This window comes from Hypomesus transpacificus, chromosome 13, assembly GCF_021917145.1.
Source record: "Hypomesus transpacificus isolate Combined female chromosome 13, fHypTra1, whole genome shotgun sequence".
NCBI lineage: Eukaryota > Metazoa > Chordata > Actinopteri > Osmeriformes > Osmeridae > Hypomesus > Hypomesus transpacificus.
In genome coordinates this window covers 13644378-13670165 of record NC_061072.1, presented here as the reverse complement: position 1 = coordinate 13670165, position 25788 = coordinate 13644378, and the positions used below count along the sequence as shown (strand labels likewise).

General features: G+C 50.4%; 1 protein-coding gene across 5 annotated transcripts; it reads left to right on the top strand.

The window, feature by feature from the left end:
- The first annotated feature begins 486 nt into the window (after nt 1–486).
- On the top strand, nt 487–25191 carry arhgap17a (Rho GTPase activating protein 17a). Of its 5 annotated transcripts, XM_047032159.1 has the most exons (22): nt 487–1056; nt 7246–7285; nt 10720–10824; nt 11104–11136; nt 11575–11651; nt 12475–12586; nt 12795–12871; nt 13029–13146; nt 14177–14245; nt 14497–14578; nt 15189–15316; nt 16123–16234; nt 16334–16415; nt 16593–16673; nt 17295–17408; nt 17528–17619; nt 17723–17879; nt 18395–18652; nt 19440–19591; nt 19743–20261; nt 20545–20567; nt 23503–23588. In XM_047032159.1, exons 1-21 carry the CDS (start codon nt 1004–1006, stop codon nt 20547–20549), a joined length of 2466 nt encoding a protein of 821 aa, XP_046888115.1. In that variant the 5' UTR covers nt 487–1003; the 3' UTR covers nt 20550–20567; nt 23503–23588. The 5 variants fall into 5 exon arrangements, with proteins under 5 accessions (XP_046888115.1, XP_046888113.1, XP_046888114.1 ...); XM_047032157.1 differs by lacking the exon at nt 20545–20567 and having other exon boundaries at nt 23503–25191; XM_047032158.1 differs by lacking the exons at nt 11104–11136; nt 20545–20567 and having other exon boundaries at nt 23503–25191.
- The last annotated feature ends 597 nt before the right edge of the window (nt 25192–25788 follow it).

Sequence of the window (25788 nt, the reverse complement as noted above, 5' to 3'; positions counted from 1 at the left end):
ACGATGAAACAAAGAAACAGAAGAGGCCTACATTTAAAGTTAGTGGCTTTTTGTATAGGATAGGAATACATTTTATATCGGGCTCAGTCCAAGGTGATATGATAATTTAAACTCCAAATATATAACATTTCATATGTATCGAGGATATGCTGTAACTGAATTATTAAAGTAATTTCACCTGTAACTAATTTGTTCAATACACATTGCTTTTCAAAGTGTCTGTTGATAAAGTGACTCAGTATTTGGTAATTTAGGTCATATTAACCATGTCAAAGAACAGTTAAATATCTGAAAGCCTAGTATGGTAGGATAACATAATGTATTAGGCTCACTAACAGTTTTACTTTTTGTCAACCATGACAAACTACACACTCATCATATTTAGGATTATGCATGCAGGGATGTGCTGGATGATGCTACGTACACTTACCCCCCCCCCCCCCCCCCCCCCCCCCCCCCCCCCCCCCCCCCCCCCCTCATCGAACGCTTTGCTCTGCGAGTGGCAGAAGAGCGCTGCTGGTTAGGAAAGCAGTCAGCCGCGGGGATTAGACAGCCATATCCAGCAATGAAAAAGCTTCCCAGGCTACTTAGTGAAAGTCTGGATTGCCTTGTTTTGTGTTTTCTTTAGTTCATTTTAATTGAAAGCCAAGATAGTTGGTTTCGAGGACTAGCGAAATATAAAAAATGTCGTCGTGAGCTAACAAGGGAACTTTTTCCTAAAAACCACCACTTGGAAAACCCAGTTTGCAGTGGTCTCTCTCCTAGCGACGCTAGCTACAGTAGCAACGTTACCTCCAAGAGAGGCTAGCTAGTTAGCTAAACACAATTTTCTGGTTCTGGAAAGCTAACCTCTTGTATTTCCACTGCGAAAATAGCTTATAATCTGTATCTGAACTTCATGACCAACTAAAGCCTTTAAGGACGGACGGCTGATGCAGCACAGAAGAGAGGGTTTCATATCCAGCTCCACACCGTATAAAGAGTCGTCTGGAAAAGGACTAAAATGAAGAAACAGTTCAATCGGATGAAACAACTCGCCAACCAAACAGTTGGCAGGTAAGCACCTAGCTTGCTGTAGTATTTTCCTTTTGCTATTACAAACTAGTATGCTTGTAGGTTAGACTAGCTTTCGTTAGGGTTTTTTTTAAATGTGCCCTGATTTAAATGGCCTTGTCTTGTGTATTCATTTTAACAGCAAAGCACCAACAAGTTGCTGGTCTAACGGTTTGCGACATGGTTCATGGTTCCTTGTAACGTTAACAGAGATGTCGTTTCAAAACTATTCTTCATGAAGGCTGCGTGATGTCTTAACGTTTAAGTACATTTGCATCAAGTCAACTTTTTCAACTCCATCACCGCAGATTCTGACAAGCACCGTCTGGTCTCATCTGATTGCCTGTTAGTTATCACTATATGAGCAATGCCTGGTGTTAGCCAGGGGCAGGAAGGAATTAACCATAGGTGCAGTCCAGTCGTGTCATTGCATTGAAAAGGGTAGCGCATAAAGCAGAGTATGAGTTTCAAATGAGGTACGAAAGGAAGAGTTTGCATTGCTATTTTAATAGCCTTCCTTCCCATGGCCATACGATCTGAGGCAAGACTGGTGCGCATATGATGAGATGGGACTATCACACCTGTATCCCAGGGTTACCATATCAAACAGTCAGTCATAGGAGTGACTCATCCCTTCACCTCAAATTTACTGTCTGGTCCATAGCTATAGAATTGGCTAGAATTGGTCAGTCAAGGCTTATCTCCAAATGAACGGAATGCATTCTTACTGACTTTGATACGTTATCAGTTGGCACGGATGTGCCGCAATGTCTTCAGAACTCTCAGCCTTCCTAATGGCTTAAATTGAGCCACTTTTGAGAGTGTGTCTCCAAATAGGTGTGGCTAAATGTTTCATGTAAATGTAGCATTTCAGCTGATGTCTGATGCCCTGCTATGTATTATCTTCAGTAACATGATTCTGCGAGCAGAGAAGAGGTCTGCCCTGCCCTGAAGACATAAACACAGTCGCCTTTTGTAGTCTCGTGCCCAAAGGACAGGGTTTGTGAAGAAGGGTATGGTGTGTGTGTGTTTGGGGAGGGGGGGTTAATGTTCTAGGGTGGGGGTGGAACCCAGCACAGGATAGTACCACTTTAGAAAGCATCTCTCTCTTTCTCTCTCTCTCTCCCCCCTTTCCCTCTCCTCATACTCCCTCCTCTGTTCATATCCAGATGAGAGTAACCATTGCAGCACTCCCAGCTTGTCAAGTTTTAGCCGACGGAAGAGGCATGGCTCGTGATTGACATCATCCCATGTTAGAGGCGCAACTTACGATATGGACTGTATCCCCTGTTCTGTTCTCTTCATTCTACTACTGAAGACAGTGTTCTCAGTACCTAGTCCATAGGCTAGACCATAGTACTTACTTACTACTTTCTTTTCATCAGTGCAGATGTGGTTGAGCTTGTTGGCAGAGTAGAGGGCATCCACTTAGTCAGCTAGTCCTGTGGTGTCTATGCGAGGGTAACTCTATCTGCAGCAGGATCCACAGTAATACTAATACTGCTGCCTCAGACCTGGAGAGAGCTCTGGAATACTCATCCCCCCCCCCCCCCCCCCCCCCCCGCACTGTATTTCACTACCAGTAAATCAGGAGAGTGTGTGATGTGGAAAACAGACCTGTGTACGTGTGTGTGTGTGTGTGTCATGAGCTTTAGTGTTTGCATTGCACATCTTTGTCTATGTGCAAGTAAACTTGAGAGTTTGCAGGATAAATTGATTTTCAGTGTAGGCGTAAGTGTTTGTGTATGTGAGTACACTTGTCTCAGGGCATTGGCTATGGTTAGATGCGTGTGTGTGTGTGTGACAGCAGTGCGTGTGCGTGTGTGTGAGTAAATGTGTTGATGACAGGGGCCTTTAGCCCGCCTGGCCCTGGGTTCCTGTGATTGTGCAGAGTCAGAACACGGTGTCCAGCTTGCAGCCACTCAGAGGAAATCTCTCCTTATTCCTCTCCAAACAGGAAATGACCTCCCAGGCAGAACACTGACTGCTTCTAAGAAGGATAGACAGACAGTTGAACTGAGGAAGAGAAGGAGAGAGAGAGACAGTTGAACTGAGGAAGAGAAGGAGAGAGAGAGACAGTTGAGCTGAGGAAGAGAAGGAGAGAAAGAGACAGATGGAGAGAGAAGGCTCTAGTGAGGCTTGCGAGGCAAGATGGATGGTCTTACCTCCGTGTCACTGTGGCTTTCTTTCTTGGAATTCCACTTCTGCTTAATCAGATTACAGGTTGATGCAGTGTGATTTTTGCATTGTACTGCCTCGTCCAATACATTAACGGTAGTACATTGACATTACATTGCACAAGAAGATGAATATGATCAACCATGGAGCCACACAACTGACATAACGATCCGCTTTGAGTCAGCCTGGTTTGGGGGCGACCCGTGTGCCACACTGTCCTATCAGACCAGATAGGACAGTGTTGGAAAGGAGGTATAGGATGCAGGCCTGAACACAGGCCTGAACACAGGCCTGAACACAGGCCTGGACACAGGCCTGGACACAGGCCTGGACACAGGCCTGGACACAGGCCTGGACACAGGCCTGGACACAGGCCAAGATATCCAGCAACAGTATGTCCCACACACAGGGTTTTCTACATTGTTTCACTTGTCGTTGAGACCAAACCTGTCAGGGCCATACCCTTCCACAGAAGAAAGGGAGTGTTTGTCAGTACTTCTTATCAGGCTTTGTCCTGACATCAGTCGATGGGCTCAATCAAAGCTCTTCCTGTGTGAAGTCAGTGTTCCCCCTGGCTACGGCTTGTTACTCAGCTGTTTCCCATTCCTTTCATTTATATCCCATTTTCATTACCTGCCTCGGCCTGAGCATCTGCCAACTGTTGCAGACTTATCCGACCCCACCCACCTCTCCTCCAGTTCTCTCAGGCCTGGAGGGGTTAGCAGCAACAGCTGTTGGATGGTTACTGGCTCGCTAGGCTAACAGCTAGCGAGGCTCACCAGTGTTCTCTTACACAGGCACAGTGACACCACGTTACCGTGACTACCACGGCCCGAACTGGCACCAGCTGAGCTTTAAAGGCTAACTGCCGTGTCACCCCACGTCGCTCCGTGTTTAGCCGCGTGTCACATGCAGGGAGGAAGCAGTGAGACGGTTGCACAGCAGGCTGTTCTGGACTGCAGTCAGACCGCCACTATTCCCTACCAGCCCCGGTCAGCTGACTCCCTCAACAACAGTTCTTGTTTAGGTTTTTTTGTTTTTTAGTCCTGAGGCGTTGTCTCAGCAAATCCTATTTTTGATCCAGTGACGCAGTCTCCTTACACTGTCAAATTGAAGTCAATGTGAGTTTAATCTGGGGACCAGAAACCCCTGATTATTCTACCAACAACCGTGCTAAAGTCATCCATTGATTTTTTTGTCATTCATCAGTAGACCAACAAGCTCTACAGGGCTGCATTAGAAGCCGTGTTTCTGAACCACTTTAACTCGCTCTGGAAACACATGTAGGCCTTGATCTGTTCCCTGTAGCACTGGGTTCTTACTATTTGGTGGGTGCGTCTCCAGACAGCTTGAAGTCTGTGTAGTGTTGTAGGCCAACTCAGTGGTTGGATGCAAAATGCTGTGGTGTGTGTGTGTGTGTGTCTTAAGGGCTGTCTGCGTAGCTGGAGACCATGTTGTTTGGCTGCTGGGTTGAGACCTCCACAGTGTCTAAACTGGGCCAGGAACCTCTTCAGCCTGACTTCCTGCAGAACACAGACAAGAACCAGGACTTTCCGAATCAGCAGCTATGAATTCTGGTTCCAGGGTCCCCGCCCCCCTTTCTCCCCGTTCCCAGTTCTCCCGCTCTCTGTTTTCTGGCCTTTCTCCCATATCCGAATAGCCCTTTTTTTATCTTCTCATGGCCCCCACCTCCCTTTTCTCTTTTCTCTCCCCCTCCTCTTTATCCCTCCCTCCCTTTCTCCTTCTCTCCTCCTCAAGTCTTTGGTCTCTATCTCTTCCCTCTGTTCCCCAGCCTCTCTGTGTTGTAATTGGAAGCAGCTGTCTGGCTGTCAGGAGGTTACTATAGTGCGCTGGGTCTGGAGGAGGGACTCTGGGGGAGGCTCCGGCTCCCGTTTCTCCTCCACAGTTTAGCAGCTGGCTCCTGATCAGTTGGAGCCGCTTCCTGGAGCACAGCTCCCCATTGCGAGATCCAGTAATGAAACTGGACCCAGGTCAGCCGCTATGGGGGTGCGGAGAGGATGGATAGAGGTGTGGGGCCGGGCTGGGGGGTGGTGGGGGGGTTATGGAATGGGGAGAGGGAGGGAATGAGAAAGAGACTGTGAAGGCTAGTACTCATGTGAAAAGCCTGTTGTCGGATTATTGAGTGGAATTTCTGTCTATAGCCAGTGAGGTCTCCAATTGGTGCTGGACTGGTTTCAAAGGACTCGCTCTGACTTCATTGATTCCATATAGGATACAGGCTGTTATCCAATCCAACCAGAGTTGGTTTTTAAGTCAAGTTTTCCTATGAGGAATTACTTAGGAGTTACCCTGCTCCACCTTGTGTGTGTGTGTGTGTGTGTGTGTGTGTGTGTGTGTGTGTGTGTGTGTGTGTGTGTGTGTGTGTGTGTGTGTGTGAATGCGTGAGAATGTACATGTGGAGGGGGGAGGTCAGCAACCGCTGTGCCACATCATCCTACAAAACAAGGCACCAGGGGTCAGCTGACAACAGGAAGTCGTAATGGTAACAAGGATATGCTGGAGTTTATATAAAAAAAACTGGCCTCAGAATCTGACTGTGTTGCCCCTCAAGTATCCTGCCGTCCATCTCAGCCAATGCTGGCATGTTCTCTCCTTTAGAACAGCTCAACATACTGACCTAGACAACGCACTGTCAGCACACCCTCGCTTCCTCAATAAGCGGAACTGGGTTCAACAAAGCTTACGTCTTTAAACTAGATACCAGCCGGCCTTTAGGCCATAGTAAGAATTGCAGTGGTATAATACAAATGATATTAGGTTCCGTATTGGTGAGTAGCAGCAGCGTAGCCAGGAGCAGCGGTTGCTAGGCCTTTCCCACAGTGCCCGGCTCCTCCCAAGGTGTCGATAAGCAGTTTGAGCTGAGCCCGGGCTTTCCTTCTTCCTTTAAGTGAATCTAATCTGTCTGACCCTTAAAGCATTCTATTTGAAGACTATGAATAGCCCCTGGTCGATTTGGACTATGCTGGCTGGTACACTAGCTTAGGCGCTAGCATGTAGCGCTGCTGCAGACGACAAGGCATGTGGTAGCATCAAACCAGGCCTGTGTTAGCATAGGCTAGCAGACAAGGCCTTGGGTAACACACGCTAGCTGTGACACAGTGCAGTCCTCTTTGGGGTAGCTGACATACTGGGTGACACGCTAGCCTAGGATGAAGAAAGTTGTCTATTAAGCCTGGCTAGGGTAGGACAGGACAGACTAGATCAGGTTGGGGCAGGGCCAGAGCCAGAGCCGGGGCAGAACAGGAGTCCTGTCCTGGGCTAGGCTAGGCTAGCACACAGGTGCCGTCAGCTGTTGACCAGAGACCACCCCTTATTCTGAGTAATGTCTGGCATGCCCTTGTGTTGGAGCAGAGCTTTTGATATCAGCAGTCAGCATCTATATGTTGCTGTTGCTCAAAGAAGTCTAGACTGGAATGGATTGTTCAAGCTACTTTCATTCCACTGATTTCATTGAGTCAGAATGTAAAGATTACAGTAGATTACTTTGATCAGGTTAACATCACCACTATCTCCGTTCAGTTTGTTTACCTCTCACCAACACTGATTCAATCAGTACCTCCTCCTCCATATCTGCGCCAATACAAAATAGATTTCCACTGTTTCTTCCTATCTGGTGTATTATTATTTTTTGTCATGGCGACTGTAACCTAGGAGAGACATCTCCGGGATCCCTGTGGTGATGAGCCCCAAGGCTGCTGCTGTTCCTGTGTGTGATGAGGAATGTGGCCAGGCCGCCCAGGCCTGGGAACCCTCAGCATGTGTACCGTCTAATCATACAGACCCAACCATTACTGGACGCTTGTTGCGTAATCCTGTCAGCCAGCGCTCAGTTTGGCTTCCAAACTGCAGCTCAACCAAACAGACCAGCCAACTGGGAAGCCATTCAAACCACACCACCGTGTCTTTGTAATGCTTTTGTGTGGTTGATCTCTTGTGTCACCAGGTCTGACCTCTGACCTCTCCTGTGTTGTTCCCTCTCTCTCTCCCCCCCAGAGCCGAGAAAACAGAAGTCCTCAGCGATGACCTGTTACAGGTAAATCCTCCCTCCCTCTCTTCCTTTCCTTCCCTCTCTGTCCCCGATACCGCCGCGGCCTGAGAAGCGCTCTGATGCAGCAGCCATCTTGGCTAACGCTGTCGCTGGCGTCCAACAGTCCAGCCGACAGCCGTACATTCTGACGATCCTATTAATAGGAACCCTGGCGAGATGCAGTTTGTTTTGGAAGTCTGGATGTACAAGTGGAGCCCGTGAGAACCCGGTGCTAACACAGAGCATGTGCACATCCCCAGCCAGGTCTCCAGAAACCTCTCTCTGCCCCCCCCCCCCCCCCACCACCCGGTCCTGGGGTGTTCCCACAGGGAACCAGCCAGCAAGGCAGCCAGGCAGCAGGTGGAATACGCCCAGCCGCCTCCTGCCCTCCAAACAAGACATTCCAAACACGTTATTTCTGGCGTAGCAGAATGTGGTTCTCCCCGGCCCCGATATGAATGATGAATGGAAGGCGTCCGGGGGGGGGGGGGGGGGGGAGCAACCCTGGGCAGGTTCCTGCCTCCCGCACGCCGTGTGACTTTCCCCTTTGTCCTTTGGCACCTCTCCTCCACCCACTGTTGGTGTGTGTGTGTAAACACTGCGTGCAGTAAACACACACACTTCTCAGAGGAGAGGCTCCTGGACTCGGTAGTTCTCATTCTCTGTCAAGTTGGATGAGGGTCAAAGAGACTAAAGAAGACCAAAAACAAACAACCCGTGTTGGAGGCAGCGTTGGTCCTGGGGGGAAGGGGAGGGCTGGAGTGACAGCTCCCACTGAGGTGTCACACCTCGAGGCATTGTGGAACCTTTCAATGGAAGAGTTGACGGACTGAATGACAAAAGTGTCAGGAGGAATGGCTATTTATACGGCCGGGCTGTCGCCGGGAAGAGCGAGGACGTTTTGATTAGGTCTGACAGTTGGTGTCGTGCATCACCGAGAGGGGTCTCTCTGCTCCAGCTTCCTTCGTCAGCAAACACAGTCCACTATGACTCAGCCTGCTCTGTCCTGGACCCTGTCTGTCTGTCTGTCTGTCTGCCTCTTCCTGTCTTCCTCTTTCTCCCGCCCCCTGTTCCTCCGGCTTTGTTTCTGTCCCCCTCTCTTCTTGTCCCTGGCCTGCTTTCTCTTCCTGTCTGTCTCTCTCCCTCTCTCTCCTTTTCCTCGCCTCTCTATCTCTCTCTCTCCCTATCCCCCTCCCTCCCAGCTGGTGGACTTTGCTATCCCAGCATTCCCTAGACAGCTGTCTGTCCATTCCATCTTTTGAGGGGATAACATTCCCCACAGTCAACACTCCACAGATACTGAAAACATTCTGTCCAGTTGGCTGTTTGATATAGCCCGTGTTGATCTGCCACTCTCGTGGAAGGACCTCCCCACCTCCCTGGAGAATGCTGTATGGCTTGTTCATGTGTTGCATTGGAAAGGATTGTGTAGCCACAGTAAAACAGAGTTCTGGATTATGGAGGGCTGTTTATGGCTTTGTTTGTGGCTTCCCCCATTCCCCTCTCTATCTGTGTAGCTCTCGCTGTCTCCTTCCAACTCTCGCCGTCTATATCTCCCTGGCTCAGTCCCTTTCTCTGCTTGTCGGGTCATGTTCACATCCCTTAATTGACTCACACATACACAAACACACACCCCATCTCTGTTCTAGAGTCATAGAATAGACCAGACTCTCCCTGGTCAGGAGCAGCAGCACACAAGGGCTATTGTCTGTGCCTTTCAGCTACACAGTGTGTGTGTGTGTGTGTGTGTGTGTGTGTGTGTGTGTGTGTGTGTGTGTGTGTGTGTGTGTGTGTGTGTGTGTGTGTGTGTGTGTGTGTGTGTGTGTGTGTGTGTGTACGTGTGTGTGATGGAAAGGAGGACTAAAAACAGGACTGTGTTTATGTCTGTGTGTGTACTGTGATGGTAACGGAAAGGACCACATCCACACCCCCTTCCACAGGATCCCCCTGTTGAGAGTAGAGGGAGGGGGAATCCCCTGTTCTTGTGCCAGGTCATGTCAGAAAGGCTTTCCCCAGCCTCAGCCTGTGTGTGTGTGCTTTCCCCAGCCTCAGCCTGTGTGTGTGTGTGTCTGTGCGTTTGACCCAGCTGTGGTGGGAATGTTGGGGGGGCCTCTTCTTGGGGAAAGACGTAAGCAAGACTGAAAGGGAGGTGGAGAGAGAGGTGAAGGGCAAAGGCGTGCAGGGCGGGTGTCTCCTCTCCCTGCTTGGAATTCTTGCATTCCGGTGTTTTCCGACACAGCGCTATTGAAACGCCGTCGTCTCTCTTGATCTCTGTCAGCGCCAGGTCATGCTCTCCACAGGTTACACAAGATTCCATGTCTTCTGTTTGTCCTCGGCCCTGTTCCCACACACACTACTATTCTTAACAGATTTTTTTTCGTTCTTTTGTTTCTTTCCCTTTCTTTCTTTTCCTTTCTTCTTTCCTTCCTTCCCCAAGTGTGTATGACTCATTGTTAATGGAGGCTTGGAGCTGAGCCATAATGAAGTGACCAGTGCCGAGTCTCATCTGAACGACTGGAGCTATGGTTCTCCGTGCCTGTTCAGGACGTGTTCTCAGCCATGTCTGACCGAGGGCCCTGAAGCCCACAAGGTCACCAGCGTTGTAAAACACACCGCCCCCCCCAGTCACAGCCCAGCGCACCGTCTCCATGGCAACGCTGCCGATGACTCATCGGCGCTGGACAGAGAAGCATTCCTGCGCCTCCCCACTGGGAACGCCACAATCCATCACGCTTGACCTTCGACCCTTCCTGTCCCGCCTACTAGCCAGAGTACACAGCATGGGGCCAAACCTCTACGAGCCAACAGGAGGCCGGAATGAGGCCGGAGAGAGTATTAGAGACAGAGAGAGTACTAGAGAGAGAGTACTAGAGAGAGAGTACTAGAGAGAGAGATAACCAGAGAGAGAGTATTAGAGACAGAGAGAGTACTAGAGAGAGAGTACTAGAGAGAGAGTACTAGAGGGAGAGTACTAGAGGGAGAGTACTAGAGAGAGAGAGAACCAGAGAGAGAGAGTACTAGAGGGAGAATGAGAGATTGGAGACATGGTTTGTGGTCAGGTCCCAGCGCTCTGTCCTAACCTCCACGCGGAGCGCTAGCGTGGTCACAGACACCAGCTCCCACAGGGCTGTTACGTCATCCGACGTATGAGCAGCGTGTCTGGGAGGTCAGCTGACGGCCTCGGGTCAGGAAGCCCCGCCCTCCCACACTTCCTCAGCTGGTGCAAGCATGTCAGACATGGTACCACCACCACGCTGGACGCTGTCACGCTTTCTCCCTCGACTCCTTACACTACTCCTCTTAGGACCGCTCAGTCGTTTCTGTGGTGTTTGACACGGTCGGTACTCGGTGTAGCTTGGTGTGTCATGCTTAGTGCATGGACGGTCATGTATGTTGTGTGCGTCTGTAGGGTCATGTATGTTGCGTGCTCTTTCCCACAGATTGAGAGGCGTATGGAGATGGTGCGGGTGGTGTCCCACAACACACACAAGAGGATGGTCACGTGTCTGCAGGGTCACATAGGGGCCGAAGCAGAGAAGAGACACGTGAGCGCACACACACACCAGAATCAACACGACTACTCTCTATCGTTAAGGCCATTTTAACCTGTCTAGTTGGTAACTCAATCACATAATCATTGATGCCAGTAACCTAACCTTGCATATAAACCTGTTTTTAACCAACATGATGTTCCCCCGATCAAACATTATTAATATCCCAAACTGACCTGTGCCTCCCCACCATGGAGATCGTGTTTTTCACACCAGTCTTTTCTGTGTTCTCTACCTCTCACTACCCAACATGCACCATTCTGACCCTTCCAGTCCGTACCGCGCCTATATTCAGGAAATGGTCAGGTAAACAAAACAAAACAACCCAGAGACTTCCGCCTCTCCTTCATCCATCTCTTCTTTCCCCACCTCTCTGTGTCTGTCCCTTCATCCCTGTAGGTTAGCGTGGTGCGGGGGCCCTGTACATGGCAGTGGGCGGGGCCTGGGTTGGGCTTCATGTCCAACATCATGGATGGTTGGACATGGCAGTAGGGTTTCATGTCCCATGACCTCTCTCCTCCTTCAACACTTTCCTCAGGAGAGCGCCCCGCTCCGCCTCCCTAACACAGAGACCCCCCTCTACATGAAAATGATTCCTGGCTTTCTGTTAATTTGTGCTCAACTAACCAGGGACTTTAAGGGTTTAAGCTTTAGGGACAAGGTTGGTGTAAGGTTTGTTGAGCTTCGCCTGTTGTCTAATGGATATCTGTTTTTCTTTCTCTCTTCACAAACACACCTTTGCAGAAAAAGCTACCCTTGACAGCACTCTCTCAGGCCATGGTGGATGGAGGCAGTCAGCTGGGAGAGGAGTCTCTGATTGGGTGAGTGAATGAGTGACGTGTCCAATAAGGGAGCAAACCGCATTCAAAGATGCTCCGTTTCATAATTCGATTTGACATGGCTTGAAAATCTTGCTCTCTATGTCCAAAAACCGTTGAAATGAACTGTTTTTCACAAGTTTTCATATACTTTTTGTACATTACAATGACGTTTAGGGTGTTAACTATACAAAACATCAGAAATCTGAATTTTGAGAGAAAACGTTTTTCCATCTTTTATGGCTTATAGCCAACAATGAGCGCCCGTGACATCCGAAGGGTTTCCGCAGGCCGCCACACATCTGGGCCAGGAATATGGGAGGAGTCATATCGTCAGGGCAACAAGCTCCCACAACTGTGCTGTGTGTGTTTAGTGGTCAGGTGTAAGTGTTTAGTAATTAATAATCAGAAACGGATGCTGTTTCATACTCTTACATGGACCTGGTAATGGGATAGATTTTCTGACACTTCAGACAGACACAGTGAGACCTTTAGTGAATGTGAAAGAGCAGGGAGTTGAGCTCTAGCCACAGGATTTGGCGACGAGGGAGACGCAGTCCCACTGTGCTGTCAGATGTGGTGGTGGCCCTGTTCCTCCAGGCTGGGGGGGGACATCACAGTCCCACTGTGCTGTCAGATGTGGTGGTGGTGGCCCTGTTCCTCCAGGCTGGGGGGGGACACCGTTGGGGTGCCAGGCTGGGGTGATGGCGTCTGCAACACCTCGTTGAGGCACGGTCACTGTGAAGGTGAGAACTGGTCATGTGATCATCAGGATAGTGTGATCTTCACACCCTTTGTGTGTGTGTGTGTGTGTGTGTGTTGACAGGAAGATGATGGAGGTGTGTGGTGAGGCGGAGAACAAGCTTGCGTCAGAGCTGATGCAACACGAGCTGCAACTAGAGAAGGACGTGCTAGACCCCCTCAACCAGCTAGCAGAGGTCAGCCACTCACACACACACACTACAAAGGTCAGCCACTCACACACACACACACACACTACAAAGGTCAGCCACTCACACACACACACACACACACACACACACACACATAGTAACAAGCAGTGTAGTGCTGCATACAATAAACCCACTTTGATTGATGTGAATGGATCCATGGAGGTGATCACCAAGCAGGCTGTGACGTCCTCAGGTGGACATCCCCAACATCCTAAAGCAGAGGAAGCAGCTGGCCAAGCTGGTGCTGGACTACGACTCTGCCAGAGCAAGGTCAGCTCCTCTAACCCCCACAAGTCCTTACTGTTGTTCACCACTACTGGTCACATGTCAGTCAAGTACAGTAGCTTGTGTCGCTCAGTCTGCTAATGATGGCTTAATCACTCTCTGTCTCTCTGTGTGTGTGTGTGTGTGTGTATCTCTCTGTCAGATGGTTGCAGGCGACCAAGTCGATAATCTCAGGAACGAACACTCAAGCACTGACGGCCAAGGCTGACCTGCTCAAGGAGGAGGTGGATGAAGCTATGAACAAAGTGGAACTCTGCAAGGTAGCTCAGCACACCCTCAGCACTCCAACACGTCTCTCAGGGGCTGTCTGCATGCCCGTCTTGTGTCTGTCTCTCTCTCTGTCTGTCTGTCTGTCTGTCTGTCTGTCTGTCTGTCTGTCTGTCTGTCTGTCTCTCTCTCTCTCTCTCTCTCTCTCTCTCTCTCTCTCTCTCTTTCTCTCTCTCTCTCTCTCTCTCTCTCTCTCTCTCTCTCTCTCTCTCTCTCTCTCTCTGTCTGTCTGTCTGTCTGTCTGTCTGTCTGTCTGTCTGTCTGTCTGTCTGTCTGTCTGTCTGTCTGTCTCTGTCTGTCTGTCTGTCTCTGTCTGTCTGTCTGTCTTTCTGTCTCTCATTTCAGCCTGTGATGACCTCTTTGGTGTTGACACTCGCATGACTAGAATGCCCAGTCAGCTGTGTGTGCGTGTGCACCCTGCCTTGGTGCAGTGTGTGTGTGTGTCAGGTCTTGTGTCCAGGAAGGCCAGGCCGTGTGTTTCCCCTGGCTGAACTGTCCAGGTCAGGTCCAGACAGATCTCCAGCCTGGCTGAACTGTCCAGGTCAGGTCCAGACAAAGCTACAGCCTGGCTGAACTTTCCAGGTCAGGTCCAGACAGAGCTACAGCCTGGCTGAACTGTCCAGGTTAGGTCCAGACAGAGCTACAGCCTGGCTGAACTGTCCAGGTCAGGTCCAGACAGATCTCCAGCCTGGCTGAACTGTCCAGGTCAGGTCCAGACAGAGCTACAGCCTGGCTGAACTGTCCAGGTCAGGTCCAGACAGATCTCCAGCCTGGCTGAACTGTCCAGGTCAGGTCCAGACAGAGCTACAGCCTGGCTGAACTGTCCAGGTCAGGTCCAGACAGAGCTACAGCCTGGCTGAACTGTCCAGGTCAGGTCCAGACAGAGCTACAGCCTGGCTGAACTGTCCAGGTCAGGTCCAGACAGAGCTACAGCCTGGCTGAACTGTCCAGGTCAGGTCCAGACAGAGCTACAGCCTGGCTGACTCGGTCCTCACTGTTGGGACTCTATCTTTCTTCTCACAGGATCAACTGGCTGCAGACATGTACAATTTCTTCTCAAAGGAAGGGGATTATGCCCGCTACTATGTCATGGTGAGTACTGTGTGTGTGTTTGTACTGTGTGTGTGTGTTTGTACTGTGTGTGTGTGTTTGTACTGTGTGTGTGTTTGCGTGGTTGCATTACCTGTGGGAAAGTCCCCAGCTGAGTTGACCAACACAGTATATCTGAGTGCTGTCTTCTCTCTCTCTCTCTCTACCCCCTCTCCCTGTCTAAACCCCCTTTCACTCTTACTCACTCTCTCTCACTCTCTCTTTCACAATGTGGGTTCTGTTCCTGTTTCCAGCTCTTAGAAGCCCAAGCTGATTACCATAGGAAATCTCTAACCGTGCTGGAGAGTGTCCTGCCAACTATCCAAGCACAGCAAGGTACAGCCCCCCCACACCCACACCCCCTTCCCCCGACACCCTCTCTCTCTCATGGTCAGGTACAGTCCAGCCCTCCAGCCTCTTGACTCCAGCCAGTGTTCTCTTCAGCACTGTGAGACAGTACAGTACTGGACAGTCAGAACAGAGGGCTGTACAGTACCGCACCATACAGTACAGTACTGGACAGTCAGAACAGAGTGCTGTACAGTACCGCACCGTACAGTACAGGGTGGCAGTGGCTGAGCCAGAAGGCTCCTTGGTTGGAGAGCACCATCCTATTTCCAGATTCTCTCTCTTTCTCTCTCGTTTTCACGACCGCATTCTGTGGTTGTTCTACAGGGTTGGTTGTTTTCTTCCCCCGTCAGTAGAACACAGGAGGTCCAAACCAGACAGGCCTCCCAGCATGCAGCCTATGACTCACACTCTCCTCACACACACGCACACACACTTCAAGGAATTATATTTCACCCACCTGGTGTTCACTGTTCTCTCTCTCTCTCTCTCTCTCTCATACTCGCATGTCCACACGCTCTCACACACACTCATCATCATTCAACGCCGCCACCTTCCAGTAAGCTGTCTCTTCCTCCTCCCCCCCCCCCCTCCCCAGACTCGTGGACAGAGAAGCCTGCGTTCGGGACGGGCCTGGACGAGCACCTGAAGAGGAGCAGCCGGGAGATCGCTCTGCCCCTTGAGGCCTGCGTCATGATGCTGCTGGAGACGGGCATGAAGGAGGAGGTAGAGAGGAGGGTGGGAGGGTTGAGTGTGGAAGGATGGAGGTAGGGGAGGGAGGAAGAGAGTGCAGGAGGAACAGCAGGGAGGAAGCGAAGCGGTTCGATCCCTTCTCGTGTTTGTTCCTGGCGAGTTGAAACGCGTCACGTTCCCTCCTGAAAGCAAAGGCTTCCAAAATCAAACACCTTAAAACCAAGTTGATGTGGGGCGTGAATTCAAACGGCCCCAAGCATGCGGAGTGCCACTCGGAGCCAGGCAGGGAGACGGGCAGTGAGACCGTAAACTCTGCTGTGTTTGTCTCCCTCTGTCTGCCCCCTCTCTCTGTCTCTCTCCACTCTTTGTTTCTGTGCTGGGATGTCGATTTATGGTGTTTATGTCCTGACCCCACCTCAGGCTCCATTTAGAACACAATAACAAACTACTTGTGTCCCATCTATAAATCAGATGTGTGTGTGTGAGGCGTGTGTGTGTGTGTGCATTCCTCCCTGTGTGTAGTGTGTGTGTGTCCTCTCTTTCCAGTTCTGACCACAGTATTTGTCTTCCTATTTAGTCTCCAGTGAACAGCTGTTGTCAGTGTGGTGAAAGCCTTTGTTTGTGAGTGAAAGTAGAGAGGTTGCTGGCATGTTTGGGATTTTCTGTGTGTGTGTGTCCATGTGATGTTGTGTGGAGGCTCTCTGTGTTGTGTGTGTGTGTGTGTGTGTGTCTACAGGAGAGAGGGGGTGGGAAACGATCTTTTCATGGGTTTATGACCAAGGTGTTCAGGTTGTTGACTTACAGAATACCTCATTGTGTGTGTGTGCACTCATCCTCAGGGCCTGTTCAGGATTGCTGCCGGAGCCTCCAAGCTGAAGAAGCTGAAGGCAGCTCTGGACTGTTCCACCTCTCAGCTGGAGGAGTTCTACTCGGACCCCCACGCCGTCGCTGGTACGGTCCACCCCCCCCCCCCCCCCTCCTGAGACCCCCCCTCCCCCCGGCCCCCTGGGCTGGCCTCTGGTCCTACTGATGTGAATGTTGTGCTTCCAGGAGCCTTGAAGTCCTACCTGAGAGAGCTGCCTGAACCACTGATGACCTACCAGCTGTATGACGAGTGGACCCAGGCCTCCAAGTAAGGCGGATCAAAGTCTTATCTCTCGCTTTCTTTTTTTCTCTGACACACTACATTCTGTATCGTCTGTATTTTTGTCTTGTTCTGTTTGTCCGTCTGTCTCTCCGCCCCTCTCTTTTTTCCCTTTCTCACTCTCCGTCTCTCTCACACTCTCCTCCTGTTTCTCCCTCCCTCCAGTGTGTCGGACCCAGACAAGAGGCTCCAGGCTCTGTGGGTGGTGTGCGACCAGCTGCCAAAGAACAACAAGGCCAACCTGAGGTCTGTCTGCGCAGTAGCACTCACCTAGCCTCCACTCAGTAGCACTCACCTAGCCTCCACAGGACACCACCTAGCCTCCACACTGTAGCACTCACCTAGCCTCCACAGGACACCACCTAGCCTCCACAGGACACCACCTAGCCTCCACACTGTAGCACTCACCTAGCCTCCACAGGACACCACCTAGCCTCCACAGGACACCACCTAGCCTCCACACAGCAGCACTCACCTAGCCTCCACACAGTAGCACTCACCTAGCCTCCACAGGACACCACCTAGCCTCCACACAGTAGCACTCACCTAGCCTCCACAGGACACCACCTAGCCTCCACACAGTAGCACTCACCAAGCCTCCACAGGACACCACCTAGCCTCCACACAGTAGCACTCACCTAGCTTCCACAGGACACCACCTAGCCTCCACAGGACACCACCTAGCCTCCACACTGTAGCACTCACCTAGCCTCCACACAGTAGCACTCACCTAGCCTCCACAGGACACCACCAACCCCTCCACACAGTAGCACACCTAGCCTCCACTCAGTACCACATGAGTTACACCACTTTAGATTGTCTTTGTCGTTTCATAGGTTGGTTTGCTTTGCGTGCGTGTTTGCGCAGGTATCTGGTGAAGTTCCTGGCCAAGCTGGCCCAGGACAGCGAGGCCAACAAGATGACCCCCAGCAACATCGCCATCGTCCTGGGGCCCAACCTGCTGTGGGCCAAGACCGAGGGGTGAGGGGGGCAGGGGTGTGAGGGGGGCGGGGGGGGGTGAGGAAGGGAGGGGAGGGAGAGGTGAAGAGCAAAAAAGGGATGCCTACATGACTTTTGTGTTGTTGTGTTTGGGATGACAGCACTCTCGCTGAGATGGCTGCTGCTACCTCCGTTCACGTGGTGACCATCATAGAACCCATCATCCAGCATGCTGATTGGTTCTTCCCTGAAGGTGGGTGTGATCTTATCGGCTAAATAGCTGTTTGGCAGTCTTCTTCTTGTCCAGTCACAATAATGCTCTCCCTCTCTCTCCCCAATCACAATGAAACTCCCAGACGTGGAGTTTAACGTGTCGGGCATGTTTGCCATGCCAACGCCACCTTCCACCCACGGCAACCACCTGACTGCGCCCGACTACGACTGTGGCACAGTTGAGAGGAAGAGGCCGGTCAGCATGGTGGGACCAGACAACGACACGCCACGCAAGGATAGGTATGACCTCTCACCCCCGGACAGGGCCAATTCAAATGACCCCCCCCTCTCACCCCCTGTCATGCTTGCCCTTCACCTCAAACCCCATAATTGCTTCTAAATTGAAATTGTCTGCTATTTCAATTTTCTAACTCCATTGATAATACCATCATCTGATATTTTTGGCGGGGTCTTCTAATCTCACTGTGGATCTGTGATTCAGGACTTGAGCACTGATTTTGGTTTGCTAGTCTCTCTTTCTCTCTCTATCTCTCTCTTTCTCTTCTAACTATCTCCCTCTCTGGTGGTAGTGGAGATTCTCCGGGTGTCTATAATCATGTCTCTCGTCTCCTGTCCTCTCTCTCTCTCCCTCCGTCTCTCCCCCTCCCTCCGTCTCTCCCCCTCCTCTCTCTCCCTCCTCTCTCCCCCTCCTCTCTCCCCCTCCTCTCTCTCCTTCCTCTCTCCCCCTCCTCTCTCCCCCTCCTCTCTCTCCCTCCTCTCTCCCCCTCCTCTCTCTCCCTCCTCTCTCTGTGTAGCTCCGCTAACAAACACTCGGACCATAACACGCGTAGAGGCAGCAACACTTTAGGTAGAAAGCAGCACGCTTCGCCTACCTTCCAGCCTCCCTTGCCCCCCGTGGAGGCCCCCGGGAGCCCGGGCCCCCTGGGGGAGCCCCAGCTGCAGGCCCCTCTGGGGGGCTTGGCCCTGGAGGGCTGCCAGCCCAGCCTGGCCCTGGGCATGGCAGCCCTGGTGGCGGCACAGCAGCTGCTAGCTCAGCACACAGAGGAGATCAGGTAAGGGCCGGGCGCTGGATAGGAACCACCCCACCACACACTGCATGGAGGGGCTAACAGCTGCTGCATGTGGACGCTTTGTAGACGCTCGCTATTCATCCGCTGCTCCATAAGCGAGCTCTGTGTCGGTGAATGAAAGGAAGGGAGCAGACAGATCTAGCCGGTGTCGTCAGTCGCGGGCCTAGACGTGTCCCTTCTCGAACCCGTCCGCTTGTTTTGTCTTCCCCGCATCGCTAACCGCATTTTCTGCAAAGTCGTGACCCTTCATTATGGCCCGGGCACGTCTCAGGGCAGCCCACAGGAACACCACAACAATGGCTGCTGTCATTTCCAGCATTTTCTAAGGACCCCTCATCCTCCTCAACCACTCTGCCCTGCACTCTGAAACGCCGCAGTCAGCAGAACCGGACTGAGCTGCCCTGAGATGTCGGGCGCCACCCCCCCTCCCCCCCCTTTCCTCGCTGCCCTTACGTAACCTCGCTGCTTAAGAGCCTCTTTGAATCGTTCCGTGAAAGGATTCTATTGATCGGCAGGCTCCTCCGAACCAGACAGATAGTTCAATTGATCTGTTATCTGCCTGGGTTAAAAGGGGGAAATTGCGCGCACACACAGCAATAGTCAAGGAAGACTTGAGGCGATGGTTGTTTTGTAATGCATGGCCATAGAGTCTGTATGTTTTATTTGTTTTGGATTGTTTTGTTTTTTTTGGGGGGGGGGGGTTCTTTGGAACCCAGTGAACGGGGTCTGAGATCTTGTGTCGTGTTGGTCTTGTCCCCCGTGTGTCCAGCAACCCAAAGCTACGCGACTTCACCTCCACCCCCCCTCCCCAGAGGAACGGCTCAGGAGGGGGGCACACGGGCGGCACCAACCCCTCAGGGCTGGGCGTGGGGACCCCCGGGGCCGGACCCATGGGGCCCAGTCCTCACATGATGCGCAGAGGTGAGCCCCAGCCAGGCTTGATAAACACCTCCACACTCACCACGGTCCTGGGACCATGCTTGGTTTGTTGATGCACCGGGCTGATGCAGGACCACTGGGGGTACGTGATGTCGTTGACGTTAGCGTCTAACGTTGCACTTCCTTCCTCCAGGTACAAAGAAACCAGCCCCCGCCCCTCCTAAACCAGCCAACCCCCCACCAGGCCAGCCCAATATCCCCTCCCCAGGCTCCGCCCAGTCCCTAAGCCCCTCCCCCCGGCCCGCCTCCAGCCACTCCCCCACCTCCCCCACAGCCCAGCCCTGCGCCGTCCCCAGACGCCACTCCAACAACCAGCCCCACATCCAGGCCCCCAACCACCCCCCTCCCCAGCCCCCCTCACAGGTCAGCCCCCCCCCTCAGCCAAGAGCTTTCCCCCAGCCCCAAGGGGACCCCCTCGGGACAGAGCCCTCCCCTCCAGACACCCCCACCCCACCAGACACCCCCCCGCCGTCCTCTGCCCCCCAGGACAGCCCTGGCCTCCCCTCAGCCACGCCCTTCCAGTCAGGATCCCTCCCCAGGCCGCGGCCGGTGCCCAAGCCCAGGAACAGGCCCAGCATCCCCCCTCCTCCGCAGCCCCCCAACCCTGCCGGCGACACCAACGGCCTCTGCAGCACGGCCTACAAGATCATGGGTGAGGACAGCCAGCTGGCTCGTTTAGTTTCAGTACATGAGACATAGCATTAGGTGCATGGATGTAGTATGTAGGTCACATCTGGATCCATATTTGCTGCCGTAAGATCAGATTTGATTATGGTTTCATGCTCATTCAATGTTTTCGCACAATGTAATACTGTTAGGGTCGCTTTCTTCCTGTTTGTGTAGAGTCTTGCCTATTGTTTAACCAAGTAGCACCATAGAGGTGCTCTCTCTCTCCTTCTCTCTCTAATAAATGGTGTGTCACAATACCTTCACAGGTTAAGGATCGCTTGTGACAGAGGTTTGTAGTTACAGTAATCCTTTAAACTAGCAGCTCCTGCACGATCATTTCGTTTGGTTTGTTTGTGCTCAACCCCATCACGACAATGACATCATCATCATCATTTATACCCTCCCCTCCTGCCCCAGTACCATTGATTATCAATCATTGACCTCCCATTACCCAATCATTGAATGTCAGTAACATTTTGATAAGGGTTTGCAAATGACACGCATCATATTAAGTGTTTGCAAATGTCAAATAGATCTCAGTCTTAAAATGGGATCAGGTTCTACAATCTCGATCCAGAACAACTTCCTGTATGTCTTTTGCAAAGCCTTCAACTCTGAGATATATACAGTGCCCTCCAAAAGTATTGGAACAGTGAGGCGAATTCCTTTATTTTTGCTGTAGACTGAAAACATTTGGGCTTGACATCAAATAATGAACGTGAGACCAGAGATCAACGTTTCAGCTTTTATTTCCAGGTATTTACATCAGGATCTGATGCACAACTAAGAAAATATCACATTTTGTTTGAATCCACCCATTTGTCATGTGATCAAAAGTATTGGAACAGATATACTTAAAACATATTTAAGTGAATAAGACTTAATATTTAGTTGCAAATCCTTTGCTTTCAATAACTGCAGCAAGTCTGTGACCCATTGATGTCACCAAACTTTTGCATTCTTCCTTTTTGATGCTTTCCCAGGCTTTCACTGCAGCCTCTTTCAGTTGTTGTTTGTTTTGTGGGGTTCCTCCCTTCAGTCTCCTCTTAAGCAGGTAAAATGCATGCTCTATAGGGTTTAAGTCTGGAGATTGACTTGGCCAGTCTAATACCTTCCATTTCTTGCCCCTGATGAACTCCTTTGTTGTTTTGGCAGTGTGTTTTGGGTCGTTATCTTGCTGCATGATGAAGGCTCTGCCAATCAGTTTGGTTGCATCTTTCCTTAAATTGGCAGACAAAATGTTTCTGTAGACTTCCGAGTTCATTTTGCTGCTGCCATCATGTGTTACATCCTCAATAAAGATTAATGAGCCCGTCCCAGAAGAAGCCATGCAAGCCCAAGCCATGACATTACCTCCACCGTGTTTCACAGATGAGCTTGTGTGTTTGGGATCATGAGCAGTTCCTTTCTTTCTCCAAACTTTAGCCTTTCCATCACTTTGGTAAAAGTTAATCTTTGTCTCATCAGTCCATAAAACTTTGTCCCAGAATTTTTGAGGTTCATCTCTGTACTTTTTGGCAAATTCCAGCCTGGCCTTCCTATTCTTCTTGCTAATGAGTGGTTTGCATCTTCTGGTGTAGCCCTTGTACTTTTGTTCATGAAGTCTTCTGCGAACAGTAGATAGTGATACCTTCACTCCTGCCATCTGGAGGTTGTTGCTGATCTCACTAACAGTTGTTTTAGGGTCTTTCTTTACAGCTCTCACAATGTTTCTGTCATCAACTGCTGATGTTTTCCTTGGTCTACCTGTTCGACGTCTGTTACTTAGTACACCAGTAGTTTTCTTCTTCTTCAGGACATTCCAAATGGTTGTACTGGCTATGGCCAATGTTTCTGCAATGGCTCTGATTGATTTTCCATCTTCTCTAAGACTCACAATTGCTTGTTTTTCACCCAAAGACAGCGCTCTGGTTTTCATGTTGTTTTCACCTCTGAATACAGTCTGCATAGACAAAACCTATCTTACCCAATCTGAACCTGAGTGTAGACATTCAGTGGTATTTATTGATTGAATAATGTATGTAATAGGACACACCTGGGCAACAAAACACACCTGTCAGTCACATGTTCCAACACTTTTGCTCACGTGACAAATGGGTGGGTTCGAACAAAAAGGTGATATTTTCTAATTTGTGCATCAGATCCTGATGTAAATACCTGGAAATAAAAGCTGAAACGTTGATCTCTGGTTTCACATTCATCGTTTGATGTCAAGCCCAAATGTTTTCAGTCTACAGCAAAAATAAAGGAATTGGCCTCACTGTTCCAATACTTTTGGAGGGCACTGTATATATATTATTTTTTTACTGTTAGTATTGTGTTGAGTTGTGTACTAATGAAGACAAAGCTTGTCGCTGATGGCGGCCACATCTGTAGTCCACACAGTGTTAGAACCAGGAGCCCGTGTGTCCTAGACCTGTCAGTCTTCCTCAGTAATCTCTTTCCAATTTCACTCCTAATTACTTTTCATATTTGAATTACATTCAAATGTTTCTTGGTCAAATGGAGCCTGTTAGCCACACCGTGTCGCAGTGTTGCTGTCCACTGGTCTGAATGGCTTTAAAAAGCATGACTCTGCAGTCGCCTCCCAGCATGCCCCTCTGTCCCTGTCCCCCTCGACGCCAAGCGCGGCCTTCTCACAGAGCAGCGTCCGTTTCCCCTCCACCACGACACAGCCTCAGCATGATCTGTCTCTGTGGACTGGCTTGTCTGAGCTCCCCTTCTCCGCATGACGTCACCCCCGGCGGCGCTGCTAACCCAAGATGAGTGTCCACTCACACGCTGCCTGACACAACAACGCCCTCAGTGTTTTCGCCAGCGCTTAACCCTCTGACCTTTTCATTGATCTCCAAGCCAACGGGGAAGCCACGTGCTTCGCCACGTTGACAGAGAACGGAATGAAGTCACTGAATGTATTGTCGACCTGTTAGTCTGTGCGATCGTTACTTGTTCTTGTGATAGTACGCAGCATGAAGGATGAGCACAGGGCGTGATCAATGATACGCATGCTTGCCTAGGCTACGAACATCCAACACTATTTGTTATGACTAGTCCAGGCTACATGAAGGCCTTTTTCAAAGAAAATCGACAAGAGCAGTACATTCTATAACGGCAGTACATTCTCTACAGCACACTAACATGTCGTCATAGGAAGTCTGTGTCAGACTGTGCATGTCAGACAGTGTCCTCGTCCACCTGTGCTGACCTGTGTTTTCGTCCATCAGACCCCGCCCTCTCCCTGAAGGGCTTCACCAGAGCCTTCGTCCCTGACTTTGCTGTGGACCAGCAGCCAGTGGCGCCCGCCCCCACGCCCTCTCACCGAGACTCTGAGCTGGACACTGAGAGCACCGTCCTGTGAGGAAGGGGACGCGCTCGGCTTCCGAATCAAGCGCACCTTCCTGTCCCCTCCCCCCCCGCCCGGTCCTGCCTCTTCTCTCCACCGCCCGTGTCCCAGCACCACCCTCCGCCCTTTGACTGCCACACCTCAGCTGCTGTCACACGCTCTCTCTCTCTCTCTCTCTCTCTTACACACACACACACACACACACACTAGAGCCCCGTTTCAGCTCATGCTTCAGTCGTGTACTTGATAGCTGCCACTCTGTAGCATTGACAAAGCCACGATGAAGCTTGGTTTAACTGGATGACGCACAGAAACTAAGAGTTACAGTAAAGATGCAGAGAGAAATGGAACTATGTATTTGGATGGGATGTTGCACCTGGAAGGGACAGGGTGTGGGTTGGCAACTATGGATTGACAAGATCAGTAGTGGTATGAGGTGATTTTGATATTGTTTATTGACCAAGGCCTTAGATTATAAAATAAGAACAGTTTTTTTTTGTCTCTCAAGCACAGGAAATGTGTTGGAAATTGTAGAAACCAAAAAAAAAAGAAAAGACAAACATGTCTGTTGCTGAAAGTGTAGCTGGTGACTGCAGGTTTCCAGTCAGATCAGACCACTTCCTCACCTGTTTTGTATGAAGCTCCTCCTTTTTCACCTGTTCTGTCTGGATATGTTTCTCTTCCAAAAGACCCATTCCCTGTGGCTTGAGTTAACTGCAGTCTTTTGGATCATGCCTTACTGTGTTAGCACTGCTAGCATATACAGTACATGCTAGTAGTGGTAGGATCCTTGTGTTACCCTACATGCTGTATGTTCTAGCTTTGTAGGCGATGAATATTTTGCCTTTCTATTTGTCATGTTTATTCTGATGTTGCTGGGGCATTAAAATGACTTTGAGTGAATGTAGGGAAAGGTGATCTGAAGCGCATATACCATTTTTCTTTTTCATTTAAGCTGATCGCTTTAGGATCCCTCAAAATGATTCAAAATGCCCTTGAAAGCATCTCCAGGAGAGCTTCTTGGTGAACAGGTTTCCATGTGGAACTCTCCTTTCTAACACTCTGAGCTGGGTTTACAAGCATTGTAAAATCTCAGTGGTGAGGTGGTGTTAGATTGTCCAAGGCCAGAAAAGCTTTTTCTGTTTTCTATTTGTGTGTGTAAAGTTTTGCTTTTGCCTTGAATATAATGCAGGGATAGGTTGGCGAACCGCTCGCTATGGTACCAATAGCAACGTCTTAAATGCATTAGTTGCCCTGGAAATAAGTTCATCATATGTACTGTTTTTCAGCGACAATCATGCCTTTAGTCTTGCTGGTATTTCCTGCCCTCCTCTCTCTCTGTCTCTCTCTCTCTCATACCTCGCTGCCTTATCCTTCAGCATAGAGGACTCTATAGTGAGGCACCAAGAAACGAACAAATGCCATGAAACTAGAGACATGAAGACAGTCCTGCATTTGGAGCTCGGTAGTTTTATATGCAGATTGTTGAGCTGATTCATGAAATAAAAGTGTAATATGAATGCTTGGTTATACTCCCTTTCCAAAGAAAATAAAATATAAGAATAAAATGGAATTGTGTTGTCTATATTATGTTGCGTACTCACTACTCCTGGTAAGACAGGGTATAATCGGGGGATGTACTATAAAAGGATTGTCAGGAAACTTCTCTTCATGCCAGCTACCAGCATAGCCTACGATGGGTTGGCCACACAATTTCTACAAGGAGAAACAGAACCTGTGTTTATAGTGTTGCCACACATTTGTTCTCTCACCCCTTAAATCTCAGTACTTGCCCCCCCCCCTCTCTCTTTCTCTGTCCCTCTTCTAAACACACACACAAAGGTCCTTAAGGGCAGGGGCTGTACCGGAGTCCATGAGGATGTGTTGGGGCTTGTTGTAGACCTCCAGATAGGTGGAGGGAGAGCGCAGTACGGGACTGTGACAGAGGTGAAGGACTGTGTCCTCCTCAAGAACCAAAGCCTGCTCCTGGGCATCCAGCCCTGGGAAGATGCCCTGCTGAACACACACACACACACACCTCGGAAACTTACAAACTAGTTTTGTAGTACAGGAATGTCAACTTTGCCCCTCAGCCATCTCAATCCAAGACCCGATCGCAGCTTCGCTGCATGTGGTTTAGGCAGGATAGACAGGTAGAGGGGGCTGA